Source organism: Doryrhamphus excisus, chromosome 11 (genome assembly GCF_030265055.1).
Source record: "Doryrhamphus excisus isolate RoL2022-K1 chromosome 11, RoL_Dexc_1.0, whole genome shotgun sequence".
NCBI lineage: Eukaryota > Metazoa > Chordata > Actinopteri > Syngnathiformes > Syngnathidae > Doryrhamphus > Doryrhamphus excisus.
The window spans coordinates 7,395,587-7,423,095 of NC_080476.1; the positions used below are offsets into that span (position 1 = coordinate 7,395,587).

Below are 27,509 nucleotides of genomic sequence, written 5' to 3' on the forward strand. Positions count from 1 at the left end.
GTCCAGGGTGTACCCCCGCCTCTCGCCCGAAGACAGCTGTTTACAAAATGCTTCTGAAAAAAGGGACACAAACACATAATAATAAAAAAAAATTATAATAAAATAATTCATTCATTCATTCATTTTCTACTGCTTTTTCCTCACGAGGGTCGCGGGGGATGCTGGAGCCTATCCCAGCTGTCTATGGGCAAGAGGCGGGGTACACCCTGGACTGGTGGCCAGCCAATCACAGGGCACATATAGACAAACAACCATTCACACTCACATTCATACCTATGGACAATTTGGAGTCGCCAATTAACCTAGCATGTTTTTGGAATGTGGGAGGAAACCGGAGTACCCGGAGAAAACCCACGCATGCACGGGGAGAACATGAAAACTCCACACAGAGATGGCCGAGGGTGAAATTGAACCCTGGTCGCCTCGCTGTGAGGTCTGCGCGCTAACCTAATAATAATAATAAATGTAAATTCATAACGCACTTTACATCAAATAAATGATCTCAAAGTGCATATATAGCAGATTGCATGACACTTTTACGTGTAAAAATGGACTGTTACGTGTAAAATACTGTAGTCTGCCCCCCCTTGTCAATTTTGTTAAATCAATGTGGTCCGCGAGTCAAAGAGTTTGCCCACCCCTGGTCTAGGGTGTACCCCGCCTCTTGCCCAAAGTGGGATAGGCTCCAGCATACCCCCTTGACCCTAGTGAGGATAAGCGCCATAGAAAATGGATGCATGGATATATTGAGAAGGTGTACCTAATGTCATGGCTCATACTGATACAAAGTATTTGCTTTTGCCCCAGTTCGGTTTCATTTCACCCCCTCTCATTTTGGAGCCTAAATTACTGGTTTTCAGTATCTTTGACATAATGAGCGTTTAGGACTTGTGTATCCTAATAGTGCTGCCAAGATGCCAGCAGGGCATCAGAGTAGGGGGTGGCGGTGTAATATTAGGCATATCCAAAGAGAGCACATTGCTCATTTCCTTGAAATGCTCCTCCTCATCGACAGGACAGGCAAAGCGGCCTGTCATCCTCCTCCAAAAAGCCCCTCATTAGAAATCCTCCAGGCAGACAAAGCTTCTTGCGATGGCACAGCAGTGACTCCCCACATGGTGATTTCAAAGAGCAGACAGAGAAAAGTCTGGTCATGATTTACTTTTTTTCTGATCCTCTGCTTAAATCTCCACCACCCACCTACAATCCTCCTGTTATAGCTCTCCTCCGCCGTGTTTTAAAGCCTCCCACATGCTAACACACTGACTCACTAAGCATTCTGGGAAAGGCAAGGAGTCAGAATGATGCTGTTCAATGTTATCATGCAGGAAGCTTCCTGACAAACCACTCATCATATGACCTCATCCTTTTGTTGCCTCCATCTTTTTCTGCTTTTCCTGCCGATGATTAAGCTCTCAATAATCCTTTCAAGGCTGACTGTGAATAAGCTTCCATGGTAACCGATGAGGCTTTATGTACTGCTGTCCTTGCGCAAGCCCAACCTGAGCATCTCTTACCTGAAATTATGAATCATGTTGTATCACAGCCATTTTCTGTAATCTTTAGCATTGCTAGTGGGCAAGAAGGACATACAGTATTTAATAATGTTTCTTTTTTAACCACTATTTGAAGTATGAACTTGTTTGTTATGTCAAATTGTGTTTTTAATGATTGTCTAACAGTAATATGTGTCCCAAGAGCCTGTTGATAAGAAAAATCTTTTGCAATTCATGACATAATGTAATTTTAAACGTCAGTGAGGTACAAAGGTTGGAACTGTAAGTTTGTCTTGTTTTTGTTTTATGTTTAAAATGTAACTGTAATGTTACCATTGTAGTTGACACAGCCATGCTAATGTTGCAAGCATGTGTGTCTTATTGTCCCATCCATCCAGCCATCCATCCAGCCATCCATCCAGCCATCCAGCCATCCACCCATCCATCCATCCATCCATCCATCCATCCATCCATCCAGCCAGTCAAGGTACACCCTGGACTGGGACAGTGGGTCTTCCGGTCCCACTGTGCAAAAATAGTGGTTGAACCATACACTGTGGACAACCAATTAGCACTAAATAACCCACTCATGCAAATTGGCAAGTTACCGTCTGACTGTCTACATTCCAGCATCAAGGGTCGATTTTCTACAACATACTTTAAATACACCACATGTATCAAACCTCTTAACAAGTCATAATACAGTCAATAATCATCATTTTAACTACAGCAAAGCATGCTGGGAAATACATAATCTGCCCATTCAACCCTTTCATTCATCCCAACCATTCAAACCGGGATTTCCCAGCATCTCTAAACGTGCTGCTGGAAATTAGAGTCGCTTTGGTAGAGGTTTTAGTTTAGTTTGGGAGTTTTTAGGTTTTAGTGTTATTAAGCAGAGTTGTGGTTATTTTAGTCAATCTCCTTACAATTAACTGTGAAGTGCCACTCTATGAAATACTCAAATTATTAATTTAAATTAAAAAATACTCAAACTATGCTACTTGTTAATGTGTGTATGTAAGTGAACCTCTCAACAGCTGGCTTTTGAGAGCTTTCCTCAAGGTCGCGCTGACACTGAGTGTTGATGGCTGCGATGACATCGCCATCTCCTTCCTCCCCTTTTTCGTGCCAGTTCGTCAGAGAGCTGCGGGATTCAAACAGGCGCCACTGCTTTAGTCTGTTTTCCTCGAGACTGCCGTTGTGAGTCTGCAAGAATGCTGAATTGGGCTTTAAGGGAGATGATGATAAATGTGTTGGGACTGCTGAGATGGAAGCTTTCCAAGCGCATCAGCCTCAATGTCGCATTATTTCATGAAGTCAGCTTGGAACAAACAAGAAGGGACAATTAGGATCATGGCGATGATTGAGATGTATTGCTCTGGTGCCACCATGCTTGTCATACACAACAAAAACATTCAAATATGTTTACTAGACGACCATCCAGTCTCCAACATGTGATGTCCTGCTTGTGTTCCTGTATGTCCACCCGACTCTTGGTGGCCTCACCACTCTCAGCCTGTCTTGCCAGCTTGTGGACATCTGTTTACTTCCTCCTCCATGGTTGCAACCCCCAGCCATCTCCGGCTGACCCCACCCCTTTCTGCAGACACCAGCTGCGAGCCGCTTATGCTTACCATGCAGTCAAGCATGCAGCGCTGAAGTTATCAATGTGCTCTCCTGCTGCTGCGTTTGCTACCATCAACTATGCTATGCATAGTGCCACAGCTATGCATCAACTCATCATCACATGTGTGCGTTTCTATCCACAAATTAGTGCATGTGGTTGGATATGCACGTGGAATTCTGAATGCTTCCATTATAGGGATCACTTTACAACTTTTGTCGTCCAGCCGGGACGAGCATCAGACAATGACATCATGTTCTTCACCTCTTGGGGATGATTAGAATTTTATGACTTGTTGCTTTATGAGGAGAAATACAACAGGCAGAGTTTCCATACAGTACAGCACATTCAATTCATCACTGTGCAGCTTTAAATCATTTCATATGTCATATCTATGACATATCAGTATTTACTTCCATATTCTAATTTATCATGAAATGCATTGTGTGATAAATAGTTGTTATGACAAAGGAAATCCTTCCTGCTCTTTATTTAAAACAAATATTTATAGTAGAGGAAAAATTAGAGCTCCTCTGTGTCCTTCATATTTACTCATAGCCAGAGGTACCGCCCGCTCGTGACAAAGCATCCAGCTGAGAGCGTAACATCCAGATCTGTTGTCAACCACCCTCAGCCCTCCTCCATCTTATATTGATACTATATGTGTTGGCTGCCCCTCCGTCACACTGAAGGCGGTCGGGCGGGGCAGCACTGAGGGCGATGATCACAGTGCATTACAGCTATGTGTGACATGCTAAGGAGAGACAGCACAAAGCTGAGTTGGAAAGTGAAGCTGGGAAGAACAGGCGATGAAGAGGAGCTTAAAAATATCTTGGATAAGTCCATTATAAGAAGCTTGTTTGCAGTCAGTCCTGTAGTTGACTGGTAGCCTCAGTGTGACCGTTTCATGGTACTTATTAAACATATTTGAAGTATATAATGCACAGGTACTTACCACTAATGAATGATAATCTAAGATGATCCATGAACAGATGAAACAGGAGTAACAGTGTGGCCTTGAAACAGGTCGTCAGGCTACATACTGTAATCATAGTCATACATTAATTAACTTGGCGTATATTAACTTGTGTTCCCCTCGCTGCAAGTTTTGAGGTTGGATTTCCTGTGGAGACTTCTGCATCATTCTGCACACAACAAGGGCTGCCGAACAACACTCTACAAAAAATACATGATCTTTGAATCATAAGGACATCACAATGAGATAAATTACAATAAAACAATAAACAATAAAAACAATAAATGAACCAATGAGCCTTGGCTAGCATCAATTCTACACTAAATACATAAATACATTTTTCCGTTGAAAAAAAATCAAAATCCAACTCCAACAATCCATTGGTTATTGCGGTTAATTGGTTGCAGACCTGACTCTGATAAGTAAATTCCACAAAGTAGGATTCCATACTTAGAAATTGAATATTTTCATAGTTTGACCAAGGCCGAGGGCTTAGCGTGCAGGCCACACCCGAGTTTGATTCCACCCTTGGCCATCTCTGTGTGGAGTTTGCATGTTCTCCCCGTACATGCGTGGGTTTTCTCCGGGTACTCCGGTTTCCTCCCACATTCCAAAAACATGCTAGGCTAATTGGTGACTCCAAATTGTCCATAGGTATGAATGTGAGTGTGAATGGTTGTTTGTCTATATGTGCCCTGTGATTGGCTGGCGACCAGTCCAGGGTGTACCCCATCTCTCGCCCGAAGACAGTTGGGATAGGCTCCAGCACCCCCGCGACCCTTGTGAGGATAAGCATTAGAAAATGAATGAATGGTTTGACCATGGAAAACCTGTTTATGACCTCCTTAATACAGTGCTTAACATTATGAGAGCCCCCTAGACACAAACTAACACCCCTATAGTCACCTATACGCTCATATTATCCTGTATAGTTGACATAATAAGAGTAAATAAGCCATCTAAGACATATTTTGGACTTGTGTTGCCGTATATCTCTATAAATGTGTTGAGTTGATGTCAAGGATTCAGATTTGTGTTTTACTTTGGCACGAGTTGCTGAAGCAACAGTAGCCTGTATTTTTATTAGGGATTACTGTGCTGTTGGGAGATCAATAAAAGCCTGTTGTTCCGGCAATCAAGTCTGGCCTTTTTTTCCTACCCAGCTTTACAATGACATTAATGACCCCTAGTGACCGTTGTAGAATACTACATTTCATTATCAGCGTCTTTGAATGCATCTTCTGAATGTATTTTAGCTCATTTGTATGCTCAAAAATGCCACATTCTGTCTTTGTCAGCCCTAATAGCTGACCTTGTGTTCTTCTTTTAGTCAGTTGATTCAAGATGCTATTAATCAGTAATCAATTCCACACAGTCAATCAATTAAATCTGTAATGTATGTACTTAAATGAAAATAGTTGTTTTAAAGTTGTCCTATAGTCATAGAATGAGACATCATTACAGAATACATTAACCTCCTAATCTTAATTGTCTCAAATGTGTTTCATACGAGGTGTGAAGCTAATGACCCACTTTTTTCTGGCACTCATTTCATTGTCCAAAGTGGGCGTGTCCGGAATCGGACGGCTTTAGGACCCGGCGGCTGCCCCGGTGAGGCAGGCAGGCAGCGACTGGCAGACAAAGGGAGCAGAGAAGCGGCGTGGAGCTTTTCCTGCAGCAGCATCGACACGCACACACACACACACACACGCGCACGCTGTCTGACACACTCCCTGGCACACCCCCCCCTGCACATACACGCTCTCTTCACTGGTGCAAGCAGCCACGCAGGTGAGTCCACTTTTGGGTGGGATTATCGGCGCACTTTGAATTGAAATTAGGCACCTGGAATCTGTTTGGAATAGTTTTTTAGACTTTAGAGGAGAAGATTGGACTTATTTTTAAGCGTGTGTGAGATTGAGTGGGTTATTAGACGTAGAAATGAAAGAAAAAAATTGGCGTCATCTGATGTCACGTGCTATCCCTTCTTAACAAGAAGTGTCATTAATTCTACATCACCTTTTTGTAACTTATTACTTGCGTTGAAGCAGTGTCATACATAGTCAGCCAAAAATGAAGAATACAGGCTTTTATTCCAATTTGGAGATCTTGTCAGTAAACCATTGGGATATATATTATGTTTATTATATTATCTTCAAATGAGATGTGAATGAATGAGTATTTTTTTTTCAACTGAGACTCACTTTTAGGACTTTTATGGAGGTGCTCCTCCAGGAAGCAATGCAGCATGGTAGTGATGTCACATTTAAATGCAGTAACCCTCAACCAGACAATGGACCATCCTTCCAGTTAATATTCTGCAGGGGAAGGGTCACTTTTCTGTTGGCTCTGCCCATTTGAGCAGCAGATGGGCTTTGAAACCTGCTCTTTGTCAGCTGAGGAGCACCACTGGTCCCACCCCTGTCAGCATGCCGCTCATAAAACCAAGCAGTCTTTATGTCACTCTGATCATCACTGCAAAGGGGGGTGGGAGGTGCGTCTTTGGTTAGGACACAGAATGAATCGATGTTTCAATGACAGATATGATTTATTATCTTGACTATAACATTCGGACCGTTTGAAACGATGCTCCTCCTTTTGCTGTCACGCATGAACCCGATGAACTCAAGCTAGTCAAGTCAGGTAACAAATGGAATCCTTTTTTTTTTAAGCCAAAGGTTGCATTTACAGTAGATTTTGGTCAAAGCAAAAGTGAAAGACAGACCTCCAGGGGTGTCCAAGCCGCGTAGTGAAACATGTTGGGAAGTGGGGGCCATTTTGATACTTTTTTTTTTTTTCAACCAGACTAAAACCAAACCATGCACGGCGTACAAGTGGTTATCATGCAGGCCTCACAGCTAGGAGACCCGAGTTCAATTCCACCCTCGGCCATCTCTGTGTGGAGTTTGCATGTTCTCCCCGTGCATGCGTGGGTTTTCTCCGGGTACTCTGGTTTCCTCCCACATTCCAAAAACATGCTAGGTTAATCCAAATTGTCCATAGGTATGAATGTGAGTGTGAATGGTTGTGTGTCTATATGTGCCCTGTGATTGGCTGGTGACCAGTCCAGGGTGTACTCTCGCCCGAAGACTGCTGGGCTAGGCTCCAGCACCCCTGCGACCCTCGTCTGGATAATCGGTTGTAAATCAATGAATAAAACCAAAACCAAGCCATTATGCCAAAGTATATTATTATTATGACAAAATAATATTGCATCCTATTGAAAATGTGATGTTTTACTGTACAAACCACAGTATGAGTTGCTGGCACCAGCATCATTCAAGCATGCTAACCTTTAGGAAATGTAAGGAGTAACGCTTCTGTCTGCATAGTTTTATTGGCTTTGGGTACGTTTATATCAGTCATTCCTACTTGAAAGTGTTTCAAGCATACTTGGACAAGGTAGCTTGATTTAATGTAACTGTTCAAGCCTGAAAGACACGTAGATGGTCCTCCACACTGGGGACATCTCAAAACACAGCTTGGTTATTGTTTGATGGACAATCATTTGCATAAATCCTGAAGAGGCTAAGTGCTTTGAATCTCATTTAAATGCATGCCTCTCTCTTTGGGATGTCCTCTGATAGCACACACTGTCCACCACTACAAACTATTCATGTTGAGGGTTTCAACTTTAATTCAAAATGGTGGTCAAACACAGTAAAGCATCCAGCATTGGACGAGCAGCCATTTTGATAGACTAGAGGCGAGGTACAGGGGAACCTTGGCTTCTGGCATGGATTTGTTCCAAAACATCAGACCAAAATTTAGACGTACAAAAGCAAATGTAAAACAATGTGAAATATAAATGAGTGGATGGAACCTATTGTTGATACGGACTTCCAGCACATGCTGGTGAGATTAGAATGAAATCTTTCACTTCTGATTCCGATATATTGCAGCCTTGAATATACTGTAGGCCAAAACCGACGTCAGCACAGAATAATAGTCAGCAAAAGTAGGTATGAGAAATCAACCAATTTACTTCTTCATGCACCCGCTGGTTGGTTTAATCCATTTAATCTGCAGACGTCATGGGTTAATGGCAACATTGTGTCCCCCTATGTTGTAGACCTTGTGGACCTGTTCCTCCCTCGCCACTCATCTGTCACAAGCATCACCACTCGGTCACCATGGAGCTAGATTTTGGGCATTTTGACGAGCGAGACAAGACGGCTCGCACTCCGCGGGGCGGCCGCATGAACGGACTCCCCAGCCCAACCCACAGCGCCCACTGCAGCTTCTACCGCACACGCACCCTGCAAGCCCTGTCCAATGAGAAGAAGGCCAAAAAGGTGCGCTTCTATCGTAACGGCGACCGCTACTTCAAGGGCATCGTGTACGCTGTGGCCAACGACCGATTTCGCACCTTCGATTCTCTGCTGGCCGACCTGACTCGCTCGCTGTCCGACCACATCAACCTGCCCCAGGGTGTCCGCTTTATCTTCACCATTGATGGCGCCAGCAGGGTCTCGGCCCTTGATGAACTTGAGGAGGGTAAGCTTTTAAAACATTTAATAAAATTCCAAAAGTCCCAAATGTCTTGAAATTTCGTGAAGTAGTCCAAAATAAGTTGCGATCCAATATTTGAAGCATTAAATTAAGCCGCCTCTTGACAGGATAATCACATATTAGTAATAACATAATCACATATTAGCCTGTCTGGGCAAAGAAGTATTTGCCTCAATTTGGCAATGATGAGGTTAAAAGGCTGCAAATGTAAATTCTTGGCTACTTTTAAATGGCATAGCTGTTTAAAACTTGCAGCTCTTGTTTTTCCCTTTTTGTTATTCCCTGTTTAAACAACCAGACTTGGTTAAATAAACTGTTTTGGTGGGTTTTACACAAGGCAAAGGCATTTGAGACTTGATACAATATATATGACACGGTCTCTGATCTTTTCAAGTATTTTAGAATGGGTATCTTTGCCTGGAAATTGAAGTTTTGTTTGGAATATTAAATAAAATTATTAATTTTCATAGTTTTCTAAAAAAAAAGTATTCATATAAATGATAATTTTGACATTCTAAATGCTACCTGCTAATGTTTTACATAATGTAATGAATGTCATCAGTGGGAAGTGCAGCAGCTTGAGAAAAATAAAGAAAACCAAATTTTCCAACTTGTTTTAGCCAACGGCTGTGATGGCATAGGCAAAATGAATAGATTTGTAGTAGGGCTGGGCGATATGGACAAACTCGTATCTCGATATATTTTGGTGAAATATTGATACTATGATATATTTCTATTTTTTTTCTATAAACTGAATTTAGACAAATGTCAAAGCCAAATGTATGTACAAAGTTTTATTAAACAATATAAAACAAAAATAACCACTGAAATGAAATGGTATATTTTCTTTTTTAAATAAATATAAAAAGTTAAATATACTGTTCAATCTTCAGTGCAATAGTGATGGACTCTCGGTAGTCTCTGCAGCCGGGTTAGTGCTTCCATCTCATGTTCTCCATGATAACAGACGATAAACATGGTTGATGCCGTCTTTGAAGATCTTTATACCGTCTTTTTCGCTGTTCAATCCCGCTATGCAGCCTCTCCACCTCCATATTTCCGCAGTGATATCCGTTCATTGGACATAGCGAAAGGATGCTAACACCTGCTATCCACTGATCCAGAGTGTCAACAATGGCTCAAGCGGCAAGATACAAATGTAATAAGATGAACATCTATAGCTGCACACTTGCTTAAGGGGTCGGTATGGCACCAAACAATAAGGAGGTAATAAATAAATAAAGCACTATTAAACACTAAAAACGCTGCAAGAGACGCAGAGCTGTCATAACTAGCTAGCATTCGGGATGCGCCATTTTGAAACATGAGACCTCCCCATCAAATCCAGTCTATATCGATATGAACAATATGTTTGTTTTTGATATTGTGCTTAACAGAAATATCGATATGCAGAAAACTGCACAAAATAGTCAAGAAAATCAGGTTTCAGGAAGTAGGGCGGTCCCTAAGTATAGTCTGGTATTCTAGTAGAGGCTCACGGGGCCACACTTTGCTGTGCCCTGATGTAGAGCATTTTATTAATGTGAAAAATAATGACAAATTATGTTGCCAGGTTGTGAATAACCTTGGTCTTCACAGTACGTACGTATATGTGGTGCATGGAGAGCACAGTTAAGAAGGGGGTTAGTAAAGGAGTATTTAACTTCTTGTGCGGTATAATTAATTGCTCAATTTCCTGAGCAGTATGTAATCCTGGTTTTTGTCTTTGCTGTAATCTCCCCACATTTGGACTAATTGTTGCCTTCTGGATCCCCCTCCCCACTTCTTTTTTTTTGTCCTGCTTTCTGTCACTCTTTCCCGGCTGCCTTTTGTTTCCGCCTTTTTTGTTTTTTCTTCAAAACTAGCTGTAGGAGAAGAATGATGGTGACTAACTGAAAATAGGAGATTATGTTGAGGATATACAGACTGTTTTGTCGAGCAGATTTGCAGCACGGGAGTTGAATGGGTTGCAATGCAACATTTGGTAGACCTGCACAACTTAATGAGATAACGTGTGAGAGGTTACAATTGAACATGTTTATTGTAGTTTGCAGTGGTGTAGATTGGCACTGCATATTGAGAAATATTTAATTATTACACACAGGCACAGCATGATACAGTGCTAAAATAATATTGTTTAACGCTCAATTGTGCAGGTTTACGTAATGTTGTGGCCGTTAGTTTTGCCACATTGTGTGCAGTATTTGTCAAGGGAGATACTTTATATTTTTAACCTCCCCCCCCCCATGCAAAGCAATTCAAACATTAGCATTAGCAAGTGTAATGCACTTAATAAGAAATGTTCTACCCTGCCATCCTGCTCTGGAAATTCTCTCAACCAAAATAAGGTTTGGAACCCCCTTTTTCCCTTTTCAGAAGTGTCAAATTAGATCTTTAAATCTAAAGATTTAATCATCTCCAGTGTATGTGTGGGCGAGGACACCATTGGGACTCTCCGGTGTCCACAATGTGCTCACAACACACTAACCTAATATTGGCTTCCATCTCAGGGGAGAGCTACGTTTGCGCTTCAGAGAACCTCTTCAAGAAGGTCGACTACACAAAGAACGTCAACCCCAACTGGTCGGTGAATGTGAAGGCCTCGGCCAGCCAGAAGAACATTCAGTCGCTGGCCGCAAAAGCCGCCAGCGAGCCCCGAGAGAGCAAGGACTTTGTTCGACCCAAACTGGTGACAGTGATGCGCAGCGGTGTCAAACCACGCAAGGCCGTGCGCGTCCTGCTCAATAAGAAGACGGCGCACTCCTTCGAGCAGGTGCTCACCGACATCACGGAGGCCATTAAGCTGGAAAGCGGCGTGGTAAAAAGGATCTATACGCTGGACGGGAAGCAGGTATGTCATTGACGTGTCGACACGATTTGGTATAATCCACCCATTTGCTGTTTTGTTCTTAAAGGGGAACTGCACTTTTTGGGGAATTTTTCCCATCATTCACAATCTTTATGTGAAACATGAACACTTATTTCTTATAACACGAAAAAACAAGTTAATTTCAGCTAGCTTACAATACTGTCATTGTCCACTATGAAGCCCTCAAAAAACAACCCTCTAACAACGTTGTATAGTTTAATATCCATGATATACATGTAATAGTTACAGTATCTTGCTGTATTTTGATGATTTAAAACACCACAAACGTCTTTTCTCTGCAAATTGATACACATACTTATGCTAGTTCTGTCAACAACAACATTTAAGATCTCCACTCCCATTGGGATGGCTGTATCTTCCAGCACAAGTGCTCCAGTCCTCAGGTAAAAAAAAAAAATGCTGACATTAACCGAGTATCTTGTTAAGTCTTAGCAAAATGGAGAGCTAGGTATCCTCTCATCCGTCTGTGAATGATGCTGAGACTAGTGATTAGCAAGGCATTGTTTCGGTAGTGTTTTTAAATCATCAAAATATGGCAAGATCATTATCGGTGTATGTGTTAATGCATGATCACAGCATGGATATCAAATCATGCTACGTTGTTATAGAACCTCCATAGCTGAAATAGGTTGTAAGCTAGCTCAAATTAACAAATTTCTCGTGTTGGAATGCACAGAAAAGGGAAAGAAATGTTTTTTTTCACATTTTTGGGATTGGGAATGGTGGGGAAAAATTCCCAAAAAAGTTCAGTTCCCTTTTTAAACCTGATTGGACGTTAAAGGGAAACGGTTTCCTTGTTAGAAATTACAAAGTAACAATCACATTAGTTGAATACTTTGAATGAGGACACATTTTAAGTCATCAGACTAAAGTCTGAAGACAAAAAGACACATTTTGGAGTCTGTGGACCAGAGACTATGTAGATAATGCTAGCTAGCTAGACAATAGAGCCAGGCAAAATGTATAAACGAATATTGTAAAATAGTCAAACATGAGTGATCACACACGCCGTCATCGATAGGCTTAGACCGTGACAAGTTGTCATAAATTGACTACACATTTGACAGACTATTTTTCATTCTCACGCCAACTCAACTGAATACGGGACACATACTTCTGTTTGGTCGCTTGCAGGATCTCATATTTTAGTCCTGCTTTTGTAGAGTGTGGAATCCAGAACTTCCCATGACTTTAGATCTTCTCAGTCAGAACTACCGGTGTCCTACATACACCAAAAGGCCACTAATGACCTGAACCACAAGGCAGGTGAACCCAGACTAACAACAATGTAAGATAATGGAGGTCATTGTACAGACAGCTTGGGCCTTCTGCGTCACGGTTCACAATGATACTTTGTCCTCTACCGTACATAACTACTTTGATGGTCATGACCAATGTAACCACTTTGACTGTTAATGTATTTTTAATTTTATATGCTGTTCTTTGATCTTACCGGGTGGATGCACATGGTTGTGTTGGAATGACCACAAAGGCTTCCCACAGCAAACACACACCACTACAGTGGAAGGCTGAACACCATCAAGGAAGTCATTCAGCCTCAAATTTGATTAAATCAAATTTTCCCATGGAATAATATAATAATCAAATAATCTCTTCCAACTGTCAAAACATAAAATGTAGCTGCAGAGTACAGGAATGATTCAAGCAATCTTGTCATGTGTGTAAAAGAAATAGGCCTTAAATGATGATTTAAAAAAAAAAAATCTGATTTATGTTTCAAAATTAATCATGATTAACTCATTCAATCCCAGACATTATTCAAAAGCTTGGTACCGCCCATTAGATTAGACTCATCTTTCATCAGGAAAAAAAAATCTTTTGCCTTTTTCCATTGTTTAGTAGAACACAGGTAGGTTTCAGCAAAATATCAGATACATTTCAAGCATAACGCTCATTTTGACATAAATTTTGCCAAAATGTCTAAGCGACACCACAACATAAATATATGAAAATCAATCAAAGCTTTTTTTTATTTATAAATATAACGTGAACTATTTAGTTTTCACATTTACAACTGAACTGTGTGCACGTAATTCAGTGGGAAAGATGGCGGCCACGCTCTGTCACCTTGTGGCTGTTTTTTCCAGCTTAAAAGTACACCAAATGTGCTCTTTTCTATTGTGGAGTTGCATCATCACCTCTGTTAATAGTGCCAAACTGAAAATGTAAATCATGCTAAAAGATAACAAAAACACAATAGTAGCAGAATATTTGAATCACACTCACCTCGTTCTGAGCATTGTAGGGTTGCATTCAAAGACACCATGTTATTTAAGATGATTCATGCTTTGAGTGTATTTTCTAGGATTTAAATACAGCAATTGTACTTCCTTAAGCGTTACAAAGTGAGTTCTAAGAATATTCACTCTATTTTTCTCTTTATACATTTTCTTTTGATTACACATGCTTGTACATATAATAAAGATGTTGTGATGTTCTGGGTGTCCATGAATGCACACCGTGGTCGTTTAGTGAGAAAGGAACGTTATTACAATGCTGCAGGAACTAGAGACTTGTTGGTTGGCGATATATACAGTGTATGGTGTTGGAATTGCACTGATGTTGTGTTCAGGTCAGAAAGTTAGAAAAAAGCATCAGACTCTGTGGGGACTTTAATGACAAGGGTGTATATATAAACAATATATACCTTACGGTGTGTGTTTTAAGGCCTTTTGACGCCCAAATGTTAGCCTAATCCTATCAAAATTCCATTGCATTGATCATCAAATTATCACCAGAAAGAAACATTAACTCGCATGTGTTATGAACATGTTTCTTTGAGGCAACACATGCACTAATCCTCATCTTTCCAATACTATTCAAGACAGATGGTCCATCACGGCTTCTTTGGTTGTACTCCCTCTCTCTTTCTGCGTAAGATGGTGGCTTGCCATGGGGGGGTGGGTGTAACGGTCTAATGATAGATGGAGGAATTTGATTTGAATGTATTCTCCCAGGGGTGCCCTGTGTGAGCCCCCAGGTGTTGGATTGTAACGGAGCAGATGTGCATCATTGCGTTCATGTTTAAGATTGGTTATAAGAGGATGTTGAACTACTGTATGTTACATACTAAGATTTGTGCTCATCATTGGAGGGATGAATACCGACTGGCTCATTTTAATGCAGAGCTTGCACAATTTCTCCTTTTTTGTGTGCGGTGGTAGATTTTAGCAGCGGTGTGTTTGAGGTGGTCTGGTAGAGAAGCGTTATTGATGCAGTGCCTGCCCCTCCCTGACTCTCTGCCGATCGTCCTTCTCCTCCTACCATTGCATAGCGATAGCTGCTAGGTCTGGTTGCTAGGAGACCACATCCCAGGCACAAAGAGAGCCCAGCTGGGTACCACATCCTGTGTAGTGGGTGTGAAAGTTTATAATCGATGCTGAATTTTGGCTTTAAAAAAAAACAAATCTATTTTTAACATGCATTCCATCATTGGGTGTGAGCTCAGGTTTAAAGGATGACCGCTTTGCATCGGACACAAGGTTATAGTTTTGATATTTAATTGACTTCTCCTTTTCCTTAATGCCTCACAGACGTGAAAGACACCCTGTCGTCCTCACTTGGAGGAAATTGCTCCCATTTTCCCCTCAAACACTGCTGCTTTTCACTTCATTCAGACGGGTGGGGCCGATGGATTCAGGAGTAATTTTCCACCATTAGAGCCAATTGCGATCACTTGTTTTTTTTTTTTTTTTTTACTTGTAAGGGGTAATTATTCCCCATTGCCTTAAGCATATATGTTTATTTGCTTTTAACAAATACACCAAGATCCAATTCCCTGCAGACCTTTTGCATTAAATCATCTTTGTCTGCTTTGCGTCGAATGCATTGTAGAAAGGCTCTAATTCCAAGTCCGATTCAAGGTGCCATTTCCTCAGTAGCATTTTATGTCCATCAATGTGACCCTGCTTTGAATACCAAACCTTTTTCTTCCGCAAATAATTTTACATAAGAGCCGGTGAAGAGCAGCAGTGGAGGCGTGAGGGCAGCATCTCACTAGGCGGAAGGTCACTCTTTATTGCAAGAGAACAAAAGACTTCCATTTGCTTTAAAGTTAATTCTAAGAATAGGATGGGTACATGTTTTTATGTTTTATTGACTAAATTCATCTGGTTAAGGGGAGAGTACGGGGGGGGAAAAGTCTGCCTTTGCAGTCTGCTTTGCTCTTGGCCATGCTGCAGAAGCTGTTGTCATGGCGATAAGCTCCGCCAGGATGAATTCAGCTTGTGACAAAAGGTGCAATACGCTGAGTGTGTCTTTTTTTTTCTTTGCAGTGGGTCTTACCTGCAACCTTTGCTGATTTCATTCTATCACAAACGTAGAAGTAATCCCTCCCCCCCCACAATTGAGAGTGGTTTTATATAGGGCGTGGTCCTCGTGTATCCTGACAGCAGTCGTTAAGGCATCAACTGGTGAATGTGACCTAAGGGGAAACAGGGGGAAGCACAATTTAATGATGATCTGGCCAACATCCGTCAGCCCTGCTTCCTAGATGTTAGGGAGGGGAGGGGCTGAAAAGATGAGACACCAGCTGGCCCCCCATGACTGTGCAGATAAATCGCTGCCTGACTCACTCATCTGCTGCTTCAAATGGGCGCTGATGGTTAAATTGCTGATGCTGCGTCGCATATAGGTCCCAGACGTTTGGAATTAAGGATAATTTCATTTTTAAACACTTTATTTCCTTAACCTTGCAGAGCTGTGTCAAGTTGTTTTATTAAAACACTTATTTTAAAACTTCATGCAATAGCCAAATATATAACAGCCAAATAGCCAATATATAATACATAACACATATCATACGCCCCCACCCACTCAGGATGTAGCGGTACTGCAAGTATGACATATATTAGTGGCTGACAAACAGAAACTGGCAAGCAATTGGTGTGCACTCAGACGGGAGGCAGGGCTTGTGCACTAAGCCGAGAAGCCATGCTCATGGCGACCTCACCTTAGCTTTCCTTCCTGTATTTGTTCAGGAAATCTGCAAATTCAGCAATTCTTACTGAAAGGAAAACGTAACTTTTTGTGGAATTGCCCGTCATCCATCCTTAGACATCTTTCTGTGTATTCTAAAGATATAAAAACAGCTAAAAACAGTCACACCTGCCTATTAAAACACTTCCAAAAGTTTTTTATATAAATCTTGTGACCCTTTAGTAACAGCATGACCAGCACTTCCTTCCTGGGTGCATGGATTTCACATCAGTGCGAAATCAAATCGGTTCGGTGGAAGCAGCTCCAATATGTACCTTTTTGGTAGTGGCCTGAGGCATTGCGGGCGCGGCGCTAACTCATTGTGGGCGAGTGTGTGGTCACAAGGTGTCACTATGCCAGTTACGTAGTTCTTTGGCATAACGTTGTTAATAACAATGTCACAGTAGCTTGGTTAATATGAATGTTGCATTCTGTAAATGGGGCCATTATTATAAATCACCATTATTGGTGATTTAGGAGTTTTTCAGGCTTTATAGGTGGGAAATAAGTTGTTAGGCGCCTGTTTTTTATATCTTTAGAGCGCACTGAAAAGAGAGGTGTGTTCATGTCTCGTATAAGGATTGTGGGTAATGGACGAAATAAAAAAAAAGGGGAAGTTTTCTTGTACGCAAATATATTTATAATAAAGGTCAATGGACAAATGATGATCGATGGTTTTTGTAGGTTCTGCCTCCCCTGCCCCGCACATCACTAATAAATATCCTGCAGACGATCTAATGGGCACAAACTGGAACTTCACAATATTCTATATGGCCTCACAGTGATGATGGGGAAACCTTTTTCTTCTTTTTTCACTTGCCTACAAATTGACCCCCATTAGACAGTCTGCAAGCCACTGGTCAGTTGAGCTGAATAATTCAGTTGTAATATTTGGGAGGTCATGTGGTCCCGACAGCTGGTGAGGCAGAGATTAGGGGATGGGCTGCATGGCACAGAGTAAGGAGCGGATTCTGGTTGGAGTCTGTAAGGAGCCAGTAAAGACTCCCTCCTTCTCAGTCCAAGTACATGCATTCATACTATCAAATCTGAACACAGTTTAAAACAAACAAAAAAAAACTACTAAAGATGGACGGTGACTGGCGTCATGTTCTCATATGTCCCTCGCCTCTGCGCTGTTGTCAGGTAAATTTGACCTTTTTCCACATGGAAAGAAGATACTTTCCAAGCTGGTTTCCCATGTCATGTTTCAAAGCGACTCTTGACATTTTGAGAGCAAGCAGAAATGTTTTCCATAACAATTGCAACAACTGTAGCCAGCTGCCAGACCTATGCACAGTGGATACATTATTTATACAATCATTTATATATAAGATGAATGGTAAGAGCAGTCTGTACGGCAACTGGACAGATAATGTGCAGCTTACAGCTTATGATCTCTGGTGGCGAATGGGATTAGTCTGAGTGCTTTGCTTTAGAACGCTTCAATGTTGTCATGCAGATAAACACAAGTTATTTTAGGCTTTGTAGATGCTCTTTACCGAGTCACCTTATTCCTCCCAGAGTTACTTTTCTGTACTTTTGGAGTATGGACACACCCACAGGAAGTGAACCGGAGGACCTGCCGGCTGGTCATCTCTAGTCTAGTTCATCCCAAAGGCGTTTAATTGGTTTTAGGTCAGGGCTCTCAGGTTCGCACAAGGTTGGCGGCATAGAACTCTCTAGAAAGATGACAAATTGAATAAATTACCAGGTGTGTGTGTTTTTAAATTTCATGATCAATATGTCCCCAAATATTATAATACATTGGTGCCTTGGTTAACATCCTTAAGGTCCCACTCAAACCAAAACGGACTCTAACCAAAGCCAATTTTTGCATAGACACCCAACAATGTTAACGTAAAACACATTTTATAGATGATAGTTGTAATTACAAATGACTAGAGGGGGAGGGGAAGAGATTATGCTTGGAGGTCAACTGTTTTCTGCACTCATGCCACCAAAAAAATATATGCAGAGGTCTGTTAAAGGCTTAACAAGCACAGCTTTAGATAAAAATAAATAAATAAATAAAAAAAACAATGCCACAGACATGACTTATGAAAAGTGAACATTTAACATAATTTTACTTGGAGTGAACACCCTTGGACAAAAAAAACATAATTTCTAGCACAACCACATAACAGCAATTTGTATAGGTATGAATGTGAACCCTGCCTCTCATCCAGAGTTAGCTGGGATAGACTCCGACAGGGCGTGCATGAGCTGGAAGGTGCTTGTCACTGGTCGTATCGCTTGTATGGTTTTACTGTATTGGTTTTGCTAATGGGTCAATGAATGGGGGGGGGGGGGGGCATCAAGGCACCATCTTTATCTATCCAGCATATTCCTGCTGAGAGCTTAAGGTGGCAGCCTTTAGGATAACCACTTGATCTCTTTAATCGGCTCCGCTCTTAATGCTATTAAAACATTCCATCCTTCCTTCCCTACTCCTTCAGGCCCATTTCAGTCCATTTCCCTTCCAGTGGCTGCACTCTGGAGGGAAATGCATGCTTCCATTTTATGGTAAAAGATCTGATGCTCTTCTTCTCAACACCTTACCCATTAAATTAGCCTAGCTAGCTAATTAACATATAATCCCTGGAGTCAAAGCACCAGCTAAGTGGATCATCCAGGCTTTTATTCTGGTTGGTGGAAACATGATGTGGCCGTAAAGAGGTGGTTACAGCTGTTGGATGCCACGCCACTAAGTCACCACTACACACTTGTAACGTGTTGGCCAAGACAGCTGCTGGGGTGGGACCTTCCCAAAGTATCTGCAGCTCATAGTTTGGATGTGTGTCACCAAATGTGCCACGATGCAGCCCCCACCCCCCATTCCCCAAATGTGACACAAGATCATCCATCATGCCACATGTCCATGTTGTGGGTTTGTTTCGTCTACAACATGAAGTTCTACGGCGTTTAGTTTACACTTGTTGGTTCCAGTGGTGTTTTTATGAGGCCAGATGGTGGCTGAAGTAGGCTACATACCAGGAAAACTTCTTCTGGTGATTTTTTATTTTTATTAATTCCAATAGCAATGTATAGACAATAGACATTCCCAGCTCATTTATGAGCATCTTATAAAGGTTGAATTATTTGCCCTTATATGTAACACATTTGCAGGGTAGGGTTCATACAGTATAGCTCAGTTATCCACAGGAGACCAATCACCAAGAGGTTCGGGAATTGTTGGATGTTGACCATATTAATGGGAAGAATCAACCGCACATTGGACGAGTGGTTAAGATGAAAGACCTGAGTTCAAATCTCTGCTTGGGCATTTCTGTGTGGAGTTTGCATGGGTTTTCTCCGGGTACTCCGGTTTCCTCCCACATTCCAAAAACATGCTAGATTAATTGGCGTATGAATGCGAGTGTGCCATTGGCTGGGGACAGTCCCGCCCGAAGTCAGCTGGGATAGGCTCCAGCATACCCACGAAAATATGAAATGGATGGTATGCAGTATAATCTTGGTTCAGAACAGATTATATGCAAATGTTATGTTTTATAAGTCATCTTGTATTAGCATTGTTGTTCCCCTTTTGATTTGTGCTTCTTGTCTATTGAACTTCACAGGTGACTTGCCTTCAAGATTTCTTTGGAGATGACGATGTCTTCATTGCATGTGGCCCTGAAAAATTCCGCTATGCACAAGACGACTTCTCTCTGGATGAAAACGGTACTATATTGTACTAATATATTTTTATTGTACTTTGCAGTGGTGTATTTCCTATTTTGTGTCCCCTCTACCTTGAATAGGATACCGTAATTATCGCCTACGGAGCTCTTTGCTTGTTTAATGTAGGCAAAAGATGAGGTGTCAGAAGGAGGCCAATAAGGAGATAGACAGAATGGAGTCTGTTATCTGCAGGCACCAGCGGGAATAAGAAACAAGGTAGAAGGAAAAAGCATTAATCTGTGCGGTGACAGGTTTAGGCCAGCTGATGTGTCGCTACTGATACTGCAGAGAAATGTTAAAGCAATCCTCTTAGTCTCTATAATCCTTTTTTCTTTTTGTTTTTCTAAGCAAACCACCTCCAAAAATCATGCAGTGCGTCTATGTGGTAAATAGGAAAGTTAAGACGGAGGAGGGACATGCTAGGGTTCCTGTGAGACTGAAGGACCGATATTATAATTAGCAGCTAGAGTTTTTGCTACAGGGTCAAAGTGACAATTTTCATTACTCATTCTTTATCTGCACGTTGCTAAACAAAAGCGTGATCAGCACTGGTCATGCTTCATGGTCCACACCATGAGGTTGCCAGGCAACCATCAATAAATAGAGTGTGCAGCCAGTAGCCCTGGGCAATATCATATTAATCACATTTTTAAACTCCTGTTTCAAAAATACACTGTGTTGGCTTCAATGGTGTTCATCACATGCCGTCAAGGTCATTTTCTTTTTATTTGTCGTCTTTTGTAGCATTTTCTGCTTCTTCAGTGGAAAAAAATGATTGCCTAGATTAGATTTTGCATCCAAACTGCCAATCAAGTCTTTGAAATATTTAGTCCTTTATCATTACAGAGTGCCGAGTCATGAAGAGTCACAAAGTCCTCCGTGGTTCAGTCAAGAGTCCTCTATCCTTCCAGCGCTGCAAGTCTCCTGCAGAATCAAGTAAGCTTTTTTTCTGAGCAGTAATCAAATGTACTTAGTAGTTTGCCTTTTTACTTTCAGTGACATTGTATGGATGACCTAATATCTGATAGGATACGTTTATAGTAACACACACAAGCTCCAGTCTTATTTATGCATTTAATGGTTTATTTACTCTTACAGTGTGTTTATATATTGGGTAATGTGAGTGCAAAGGTGACTGTAGGGGTGTTAGATTATTTTGAGTTCTCTAATGTTAAAAAAAACACATTTAGGTCAGATAAGTTATCATTGCTCTAAAAATATGTGATAAATAATTAGACACAAGATGAGATGATCCACGAGATTTGGGTGAACAAAGCAAATCTAGTCATTTCATTTCTATGACATCACCTCCACCCACTATGACGGTATGCGACTGTATGACTGCCAAAAGGGCTCACTCCGTTCATGCCATTGTTCTTGTAAAGCCACCAAGGTGCTGAAACCAATGCATGCATGATTCATCAATTTTAATCAATCAATTAATCATACCACACCTAGTGCCCACACATTGTTTTTTTTATGTTTTAATCTCACCAGGTCTTGTGACACAAGATCCTACTTTGCAGAAATGAATGTATCATGGTCAGTTATAGAACCAATTGACTGCAAAAAAACCAACCTGTATTTATTCATACTATATTATATGTATTTCATTTTCAAATGCAAAAACTGTTAAAATAAAGCCGTGTCCTGATTGAAATGAAAACTAGGCCATTTGTAGCCTGGGTGCTGAACTCTGTAGGAACGTGAGAGAAGATTGACACCATTAGCTCCTGCAGTCGTGCTGGAGGATTCTGACATTCTAACATAATGTAGTGGTACTGTTCTGGAGTCGACATCCTTCTAATGGTAAAGTCATTCTGATAAAATAAAACACATATTTTTAGGAACTGACTGGAACTGACTACAATTAGTAGTTTTTTCTAAAGGATGTCCGTCCCGATGTTAAAGGTACATGTCTGTTTTCCAACCTCCCAGGTTTAGGATGAACACACTGTTGTGGTATTTGTACAATATTGCCCCGTAATGTATCGGTCCGTGAAATAGTGTCCAAACAAACATTTTGTGAGTGTAATAACCCACCATGGGGCCAAGGAAAGTTGCAAGTCCCAGCATAAAGGTGAGAAACTTGAATTGGATTCCAACACAATACCTCCATGACGTTATGCCAATGACAAGAATGAGATATTACTAAAGTCATATTCCATAATTAAGAGTGTAAACAGCCTCTTGTTGTTTGACTGCAAGGTATTTAAACATTTGATAATATCCAGGAGGCAAGAGGAGATGACAGCTGGAAACTGTTGCATTTTCAGGTGTTTGTTTCTGGCATTTTTCCCAACGTGCTGCTAATTCCATCTTCCCTTCTTTGCCGTCAAGCCACAAAGCAGGTGTACGTGTTTGATCCCCTGCTGGGAGGATGACACATGCACACAATAGATAGGGGTGTCGACGTGGGGGGTGGGTGACTTGATTGCTTTATTGATCAGCATTGAGTGGAAATGTCATACAGATGGCTGGCTAGCTGTTTAGTATTACCAGTAGTAGGCTGTGCCTGTAAATATATAATTACTACATAAATACTGTAGTTTTACACAGTAAAATGACTATAAAAATATTGGTTTGGCTGACTGTGAGACAGTGTGTCAAATATCCCCCATTCTGGATTAAATTTTCCATGGAATATTAATGATTCCTAAGAAATCCGAGGCTAGACAGTGTTGGGTACTTTTGGGGGATTTTTTTCGACTGAATTGGAGCTGACAAACCGTAAGTGGTTTGAAGGAGGTCTTCTTAATGACACACTTAGTGTGTATAACAGAGTGGTTAAATGACGCGTGCATGCAGTATTAACAGTGAAGCTTTGTCCAGGTTGTGTTTAAAAGACTGGAGTGGCCACCTGGCTCTTTTTGGCACATGGAGACACACAATGAGACAAAATCTTTGCTGCTCCTTGGATGTAAACATGAACGTAAATCCTAGTGTGGTACAAGGATCGAACGAAGACCTCAATTGAATGGTTTCATTTTCAGTGCTTTTTCTGCAGCAGGGCCTATCTTGCAACAGTTGATTTTGGTTTTTGTAACCCACAATATGGAAAAGGGATACAAAAAAGAAAAAAATCCATTCCGATGGATGATCAGATATGAAATTTTTTTCTCGAACTGGGATACTGTATTGGCCGGAATATACTCTAAACTCTAAATTTTTGTTAATTTCTTTCAAAAGGTTCAATGAAAAACAAAACACTGAAAAAGTGGGGTAATTTTTCCCCATACAAAACAATGGAAATCCAATTAATGCGTTCCAGACACCCAAACATGAACAATAAATACATTTTACACAGCATGATAGTTTTGCATGATCACGATTGTGTATGTGACAGGAAGAAAAGCTCAGGTGCCACCAAATATTCAACACAATACACTAATAGGAACAGAAATCTGAAACTGTCACCATCATGAAACCTTGAACTGTATGAAGTATTTCTTTGTTGATCTGCGTTATTTGGTTCCAGCCCTGAATGTGATGAGTGAACTTCCACATAGTAGGATTTCATTATCAATGGAATATATAAAAATTGTTTATGGCTGTTTAAATACTGGTTTTAACATCCCTCGTTTATAGCGGTTAATTGGTTCCAGTGTCAACCGCAATAGATGAATTTCGGCAAAGTAGGATTCAATATTTACATAAAGCGTTCATGACTTTGTATAAATGTTCTGCCCCGCCTTTTATGTCTCTTTGCCATCTTCCTCTTCTTCTCCTCAGCCAATGGGACAGGCTCCAGCAGCCAGATGTCCACCCCCATCTCCAAACACTCCCCCATCTCCACTCCCACCAGTCCGGGGCTCAACAACAAACAAAAGGTACCAACACACCCTCTAAACATCCTTTTATCGCCACCGTTTTGACCCTGAATGCATCATTTGAATTGATGTTTTGCAGGACCTTTACCTGCCCTTATCTCTGGATGACGACGATTCCATCGGGGAGTCCATGTAGACTCTTATCCTGCAGCATGAAACCGTTTTTTTTTTTTTTTTAAATGAAGACCTGTGCGCATCCCGTAAGAGCGTCACCTTATGGTCAAAGCAATGCACTGATGCCATTTGCTGGTTGTTTGTCGTTTTTCGAAAGTCAATTTATCACCAAAATCATCACACAATGGCACAAGTGTTCAATAGATGATAAAAAAGTCAGTCTTGCTGTTGGGTGTTGGGTGCACTCTTTACACTAACTACACAATTGCAAGCAGCAAATGGGTGATTCTAGCAGACAAAAATCTGGCTCAACGTTTGTACGACTTTACATTCGTCATGTTTTTTTTTTCTCCAGAGGAATCCTTCCTAACTTAGCTGTAAATACTGTGTATAGTTCTCACATTCTTCGCTTTTTCCGGTTGCCATTGTTGTGCTTCCATAACGTCATCATAACAATCTTTCCAGCTGATTCCTCTGACTCCATACATACAGTAGCAGGCTATACATGGTAGTTACATCATATACCCTCAATGTTTTACATAAAGCAGTGCATGAGACCTCATTTTAGGGCTTTAGGTGCATTTAAAAAAAAAAGAAGCTGATTTGAAGGACCTAATGGTGCATAAGACTGACCAAAGTTCAACTCTTAATTAGGCCAATCAGTACACAGCAGTGTTTTTGTCACATTTTTACAATTTAACACATCACAGATGAATAAATAAGAATAAATAATAAATTAAGGTTGCGATGCGTTGCCAGATTTATTGAAAAAGGACTTGACTTGCCTGGCTTTTAATATTGTATAAAGTTTTGTTTTTTTTTTGTAAGGGGTCTTTATTTTTTATATACTTTTTTCAATGCTCCCTGTGCAGCTCTTATTAAAAATATTACAGTGGGAATGTTTTTTTTTTATTTTATATATATTCTATAGTTTTCTCAGGTTTTACAGGCAACAAGCCTGAGCCTGTTTAATTGGATGAAACTGAAGCACAAGTGGCTGCAGGCACTTTGAATGTCAGCACGTATACTGCAGTTACAATGAGTGACCACAAGTCGTGCTGCTTGTGTGGCATCTTTTCTTTTCAATGGCGCATCTATGCATTTAGATGGAAGGATAGCGAAGAAATGTCCTTGCAATTTGTCATGAAAAGTGTGTGTCCTTAATGGCTGCGTCGCCATTTCTCAACGGCTCGTGTTGTCATTGCAACGTTTGTCCAACAGAGGCCGCTGTCGCACAAGTCTCCGTTTTCTGCAAGAGTTTCTGTATAGTCCCACACAGTTGGTTTCCCTGCCGCTTTGTTTCTTCAGCATATACAACAAAAACGCGTCTTGTGTGAACTGGCCACCACCATATTAGATGGCTACAGTGGTGCCTTTTTTGACTACTATTTTTGTTTTAAAAATAAGAAATAAGGTATGCGCTTTTTTAACCACTTTGTAACGTGTTTTCTTAAACAAACCCTCCAAACACGCTTTGTTTTGTAGAGACACTTGATCACAGTGTAAATACCCTTCTTCCTGCCCCCTTTTTATATTCCACCTATGCCTTTTCCACCCCTTGAATAACTTCTTTTCTCCTTTGGGGATATACAATATTTTATTAGTGGAATTTTGCTATGTCACAGTGGCTTGTTTCAGTGCTCCATTCAATGTATTAACTGGTATCTTTTTTGCAATTAAAACGGTTTTACTTCATCTGTGGTTTCGTTCATTTAAAGACGATAAGCACATCAATTCTTCTACGTTAACAGTCTTGGTGGCATTGCAGAAAACTGTTCACATACAAGCACTACATAAAGTATTTTGCGTTTGAAATTGCAGTTTGTGCATATTGAGGTCAAAAGGCTATTTCATCACCATGGCAACAAGAAATCCGGGGTTGGAAATAACCAGAAACTATTCTGGATCACAGATTGGCCTAATTAGAGGCAACTATTAGTAGGAGTACTGTTTTAAAAAAAAAAAAAAAATCTCCTCTCATTCTGTGTGGAAGTGGTAACTTTGGCTTCATTGTCCTTCTCCCCCTCTCTGAAACACTTTAAGTTTGTGATGCTAGTAGTGGGCATCTGTTATGTCCTTGCAGTGATGCCGTAGCCTGCTCAATGTGATGTAAACAAAGAATTGAGTAGTGTATATGTGACTATAGGGGTGTTATTTCATGTCTACAAGGCTCTAACGACGCTGTGATAAAACCTGTATTTACAAAGTCAAATTTTCTATGTGGTAACTACAAAAAATGTTTTAGTATTGAATTCTACTTCACAGAAATTCACTAATTGTGTCCGTATCTTGGACCAGTTAACGAAGAAAAGCAAGGTAGGACTAGCCAAATTGTTCAATACATTATTTTTAGCACAAAATCGCAATTAAAAAGATTGTTTTTTTTAAGTGTCTGGGTTTGGGTGGATCTCACGATTTCTGTAGCAGCTGTACCATGGCACTGCCAGATGAGGGCGTATAAATAGCAAGGCTCGTCCTGCATTTGCAGAGGATACAAGTCCGGGTGGACAATGGGCTCCTACGCACAGCGCGTGCTCTCGGTTTAAGGAGTGGCGGCTGTGGTTAGCGTGACACTAGAGAGGCTATAATGGTAATCTGCTGCCATCTGCTGGTTGGAAGAAGTATGCAAATCTATGCACGTGTGTGGTTTTGTTGTCCTTGCCGGGGGTCACGTCTCAATTTAACACTAAAAGATAAACACTTGAGTTCATCTAAAAACAGACTCCTAAATTGTCACTGTGCCCAAAGTCATTTAAGGGAAACAGAAGCTGTTATGAATCACTGTCCTGCGTTTAAACAATGTCCGTGTCTTCTGGGTGGTGGATGGAAGGAAGAATGTGTTTTCCCCATTAGAGTTACTGTATGCTTTGAAGGTGAAACTCATTTCCTTGAGAATAAAGGAGCATTGTACGCAAGTAAGGTGAAAGGTCACCACCGGCTCATGCCCCAATGCCCCAGAGACAAATGGTTTTCATGTTTCACAAATATTGGCTGGACTGCCCTTGTGTGTCACATATTTGACAGAATGGCCTGTTTTCCATCACATGTACAAACAGGACACTAATTGGGGTACATGTTTGCTCTTCTCTGACTTTTCTTTCAGAAATACCAGATGCGGAATTATGATTCTTATCACCGTGGGATTGCATTTAGATGATCCTCGGCCACTTCATTAGGTACACCTGCACCAATACCAGAGCTATAGGATTATTGTTCTTGCTAATTTGCAACAAACATTTCTACTTAATTTACTCTCCACCAAGGTAGAAAATACTACAAGCACCTTTAAGTATTAGTTTGCAAAAATGTATCCCAGACCATGTTATGCAATCAGAATCAGAAAAGGTTTATTGCCATGTATGATCAAACACATACTAGGAATTTG

The 27,509-nt window shown here is 40.9% G+C and overlaps 1 protein-coding gene across 1 annotated transcript; it reads left to right on the forward strand.

The window, feature by feature from the left end:
- The first annotated feature begins 5,730 nt into the window (after positions 1–5,730).
- On the forward strand, positions 5,731–25,805 carry LOC131138811 (neuronal migration protein doublecortin-like). The gene is made up of 7 exons (XM_058088060.1): positions 5,731–5,890; positions 8,172–8,596; positions 11,122–11,462; positions 20,078–20,180; positions 21,027–21,116; positions 23,913–24,010; positions 24,090–25,805. The coding sequence occupies exons 2-7, from the start codon at positions 8,233–8,235 to the stop codon at positions 24,144–24,146; spliced, it is 1,053 nt and encodes a 350-aa protein (XP_057944043.1). The 5' UTR covers positions 5,731–5,890; positions 8,172–8,232; the 3' UTR covers positions 24,147–25,805.
- The last annotated feature ends 1,704 nt before the right edge of the window (positions 25,806–27,509 follow it).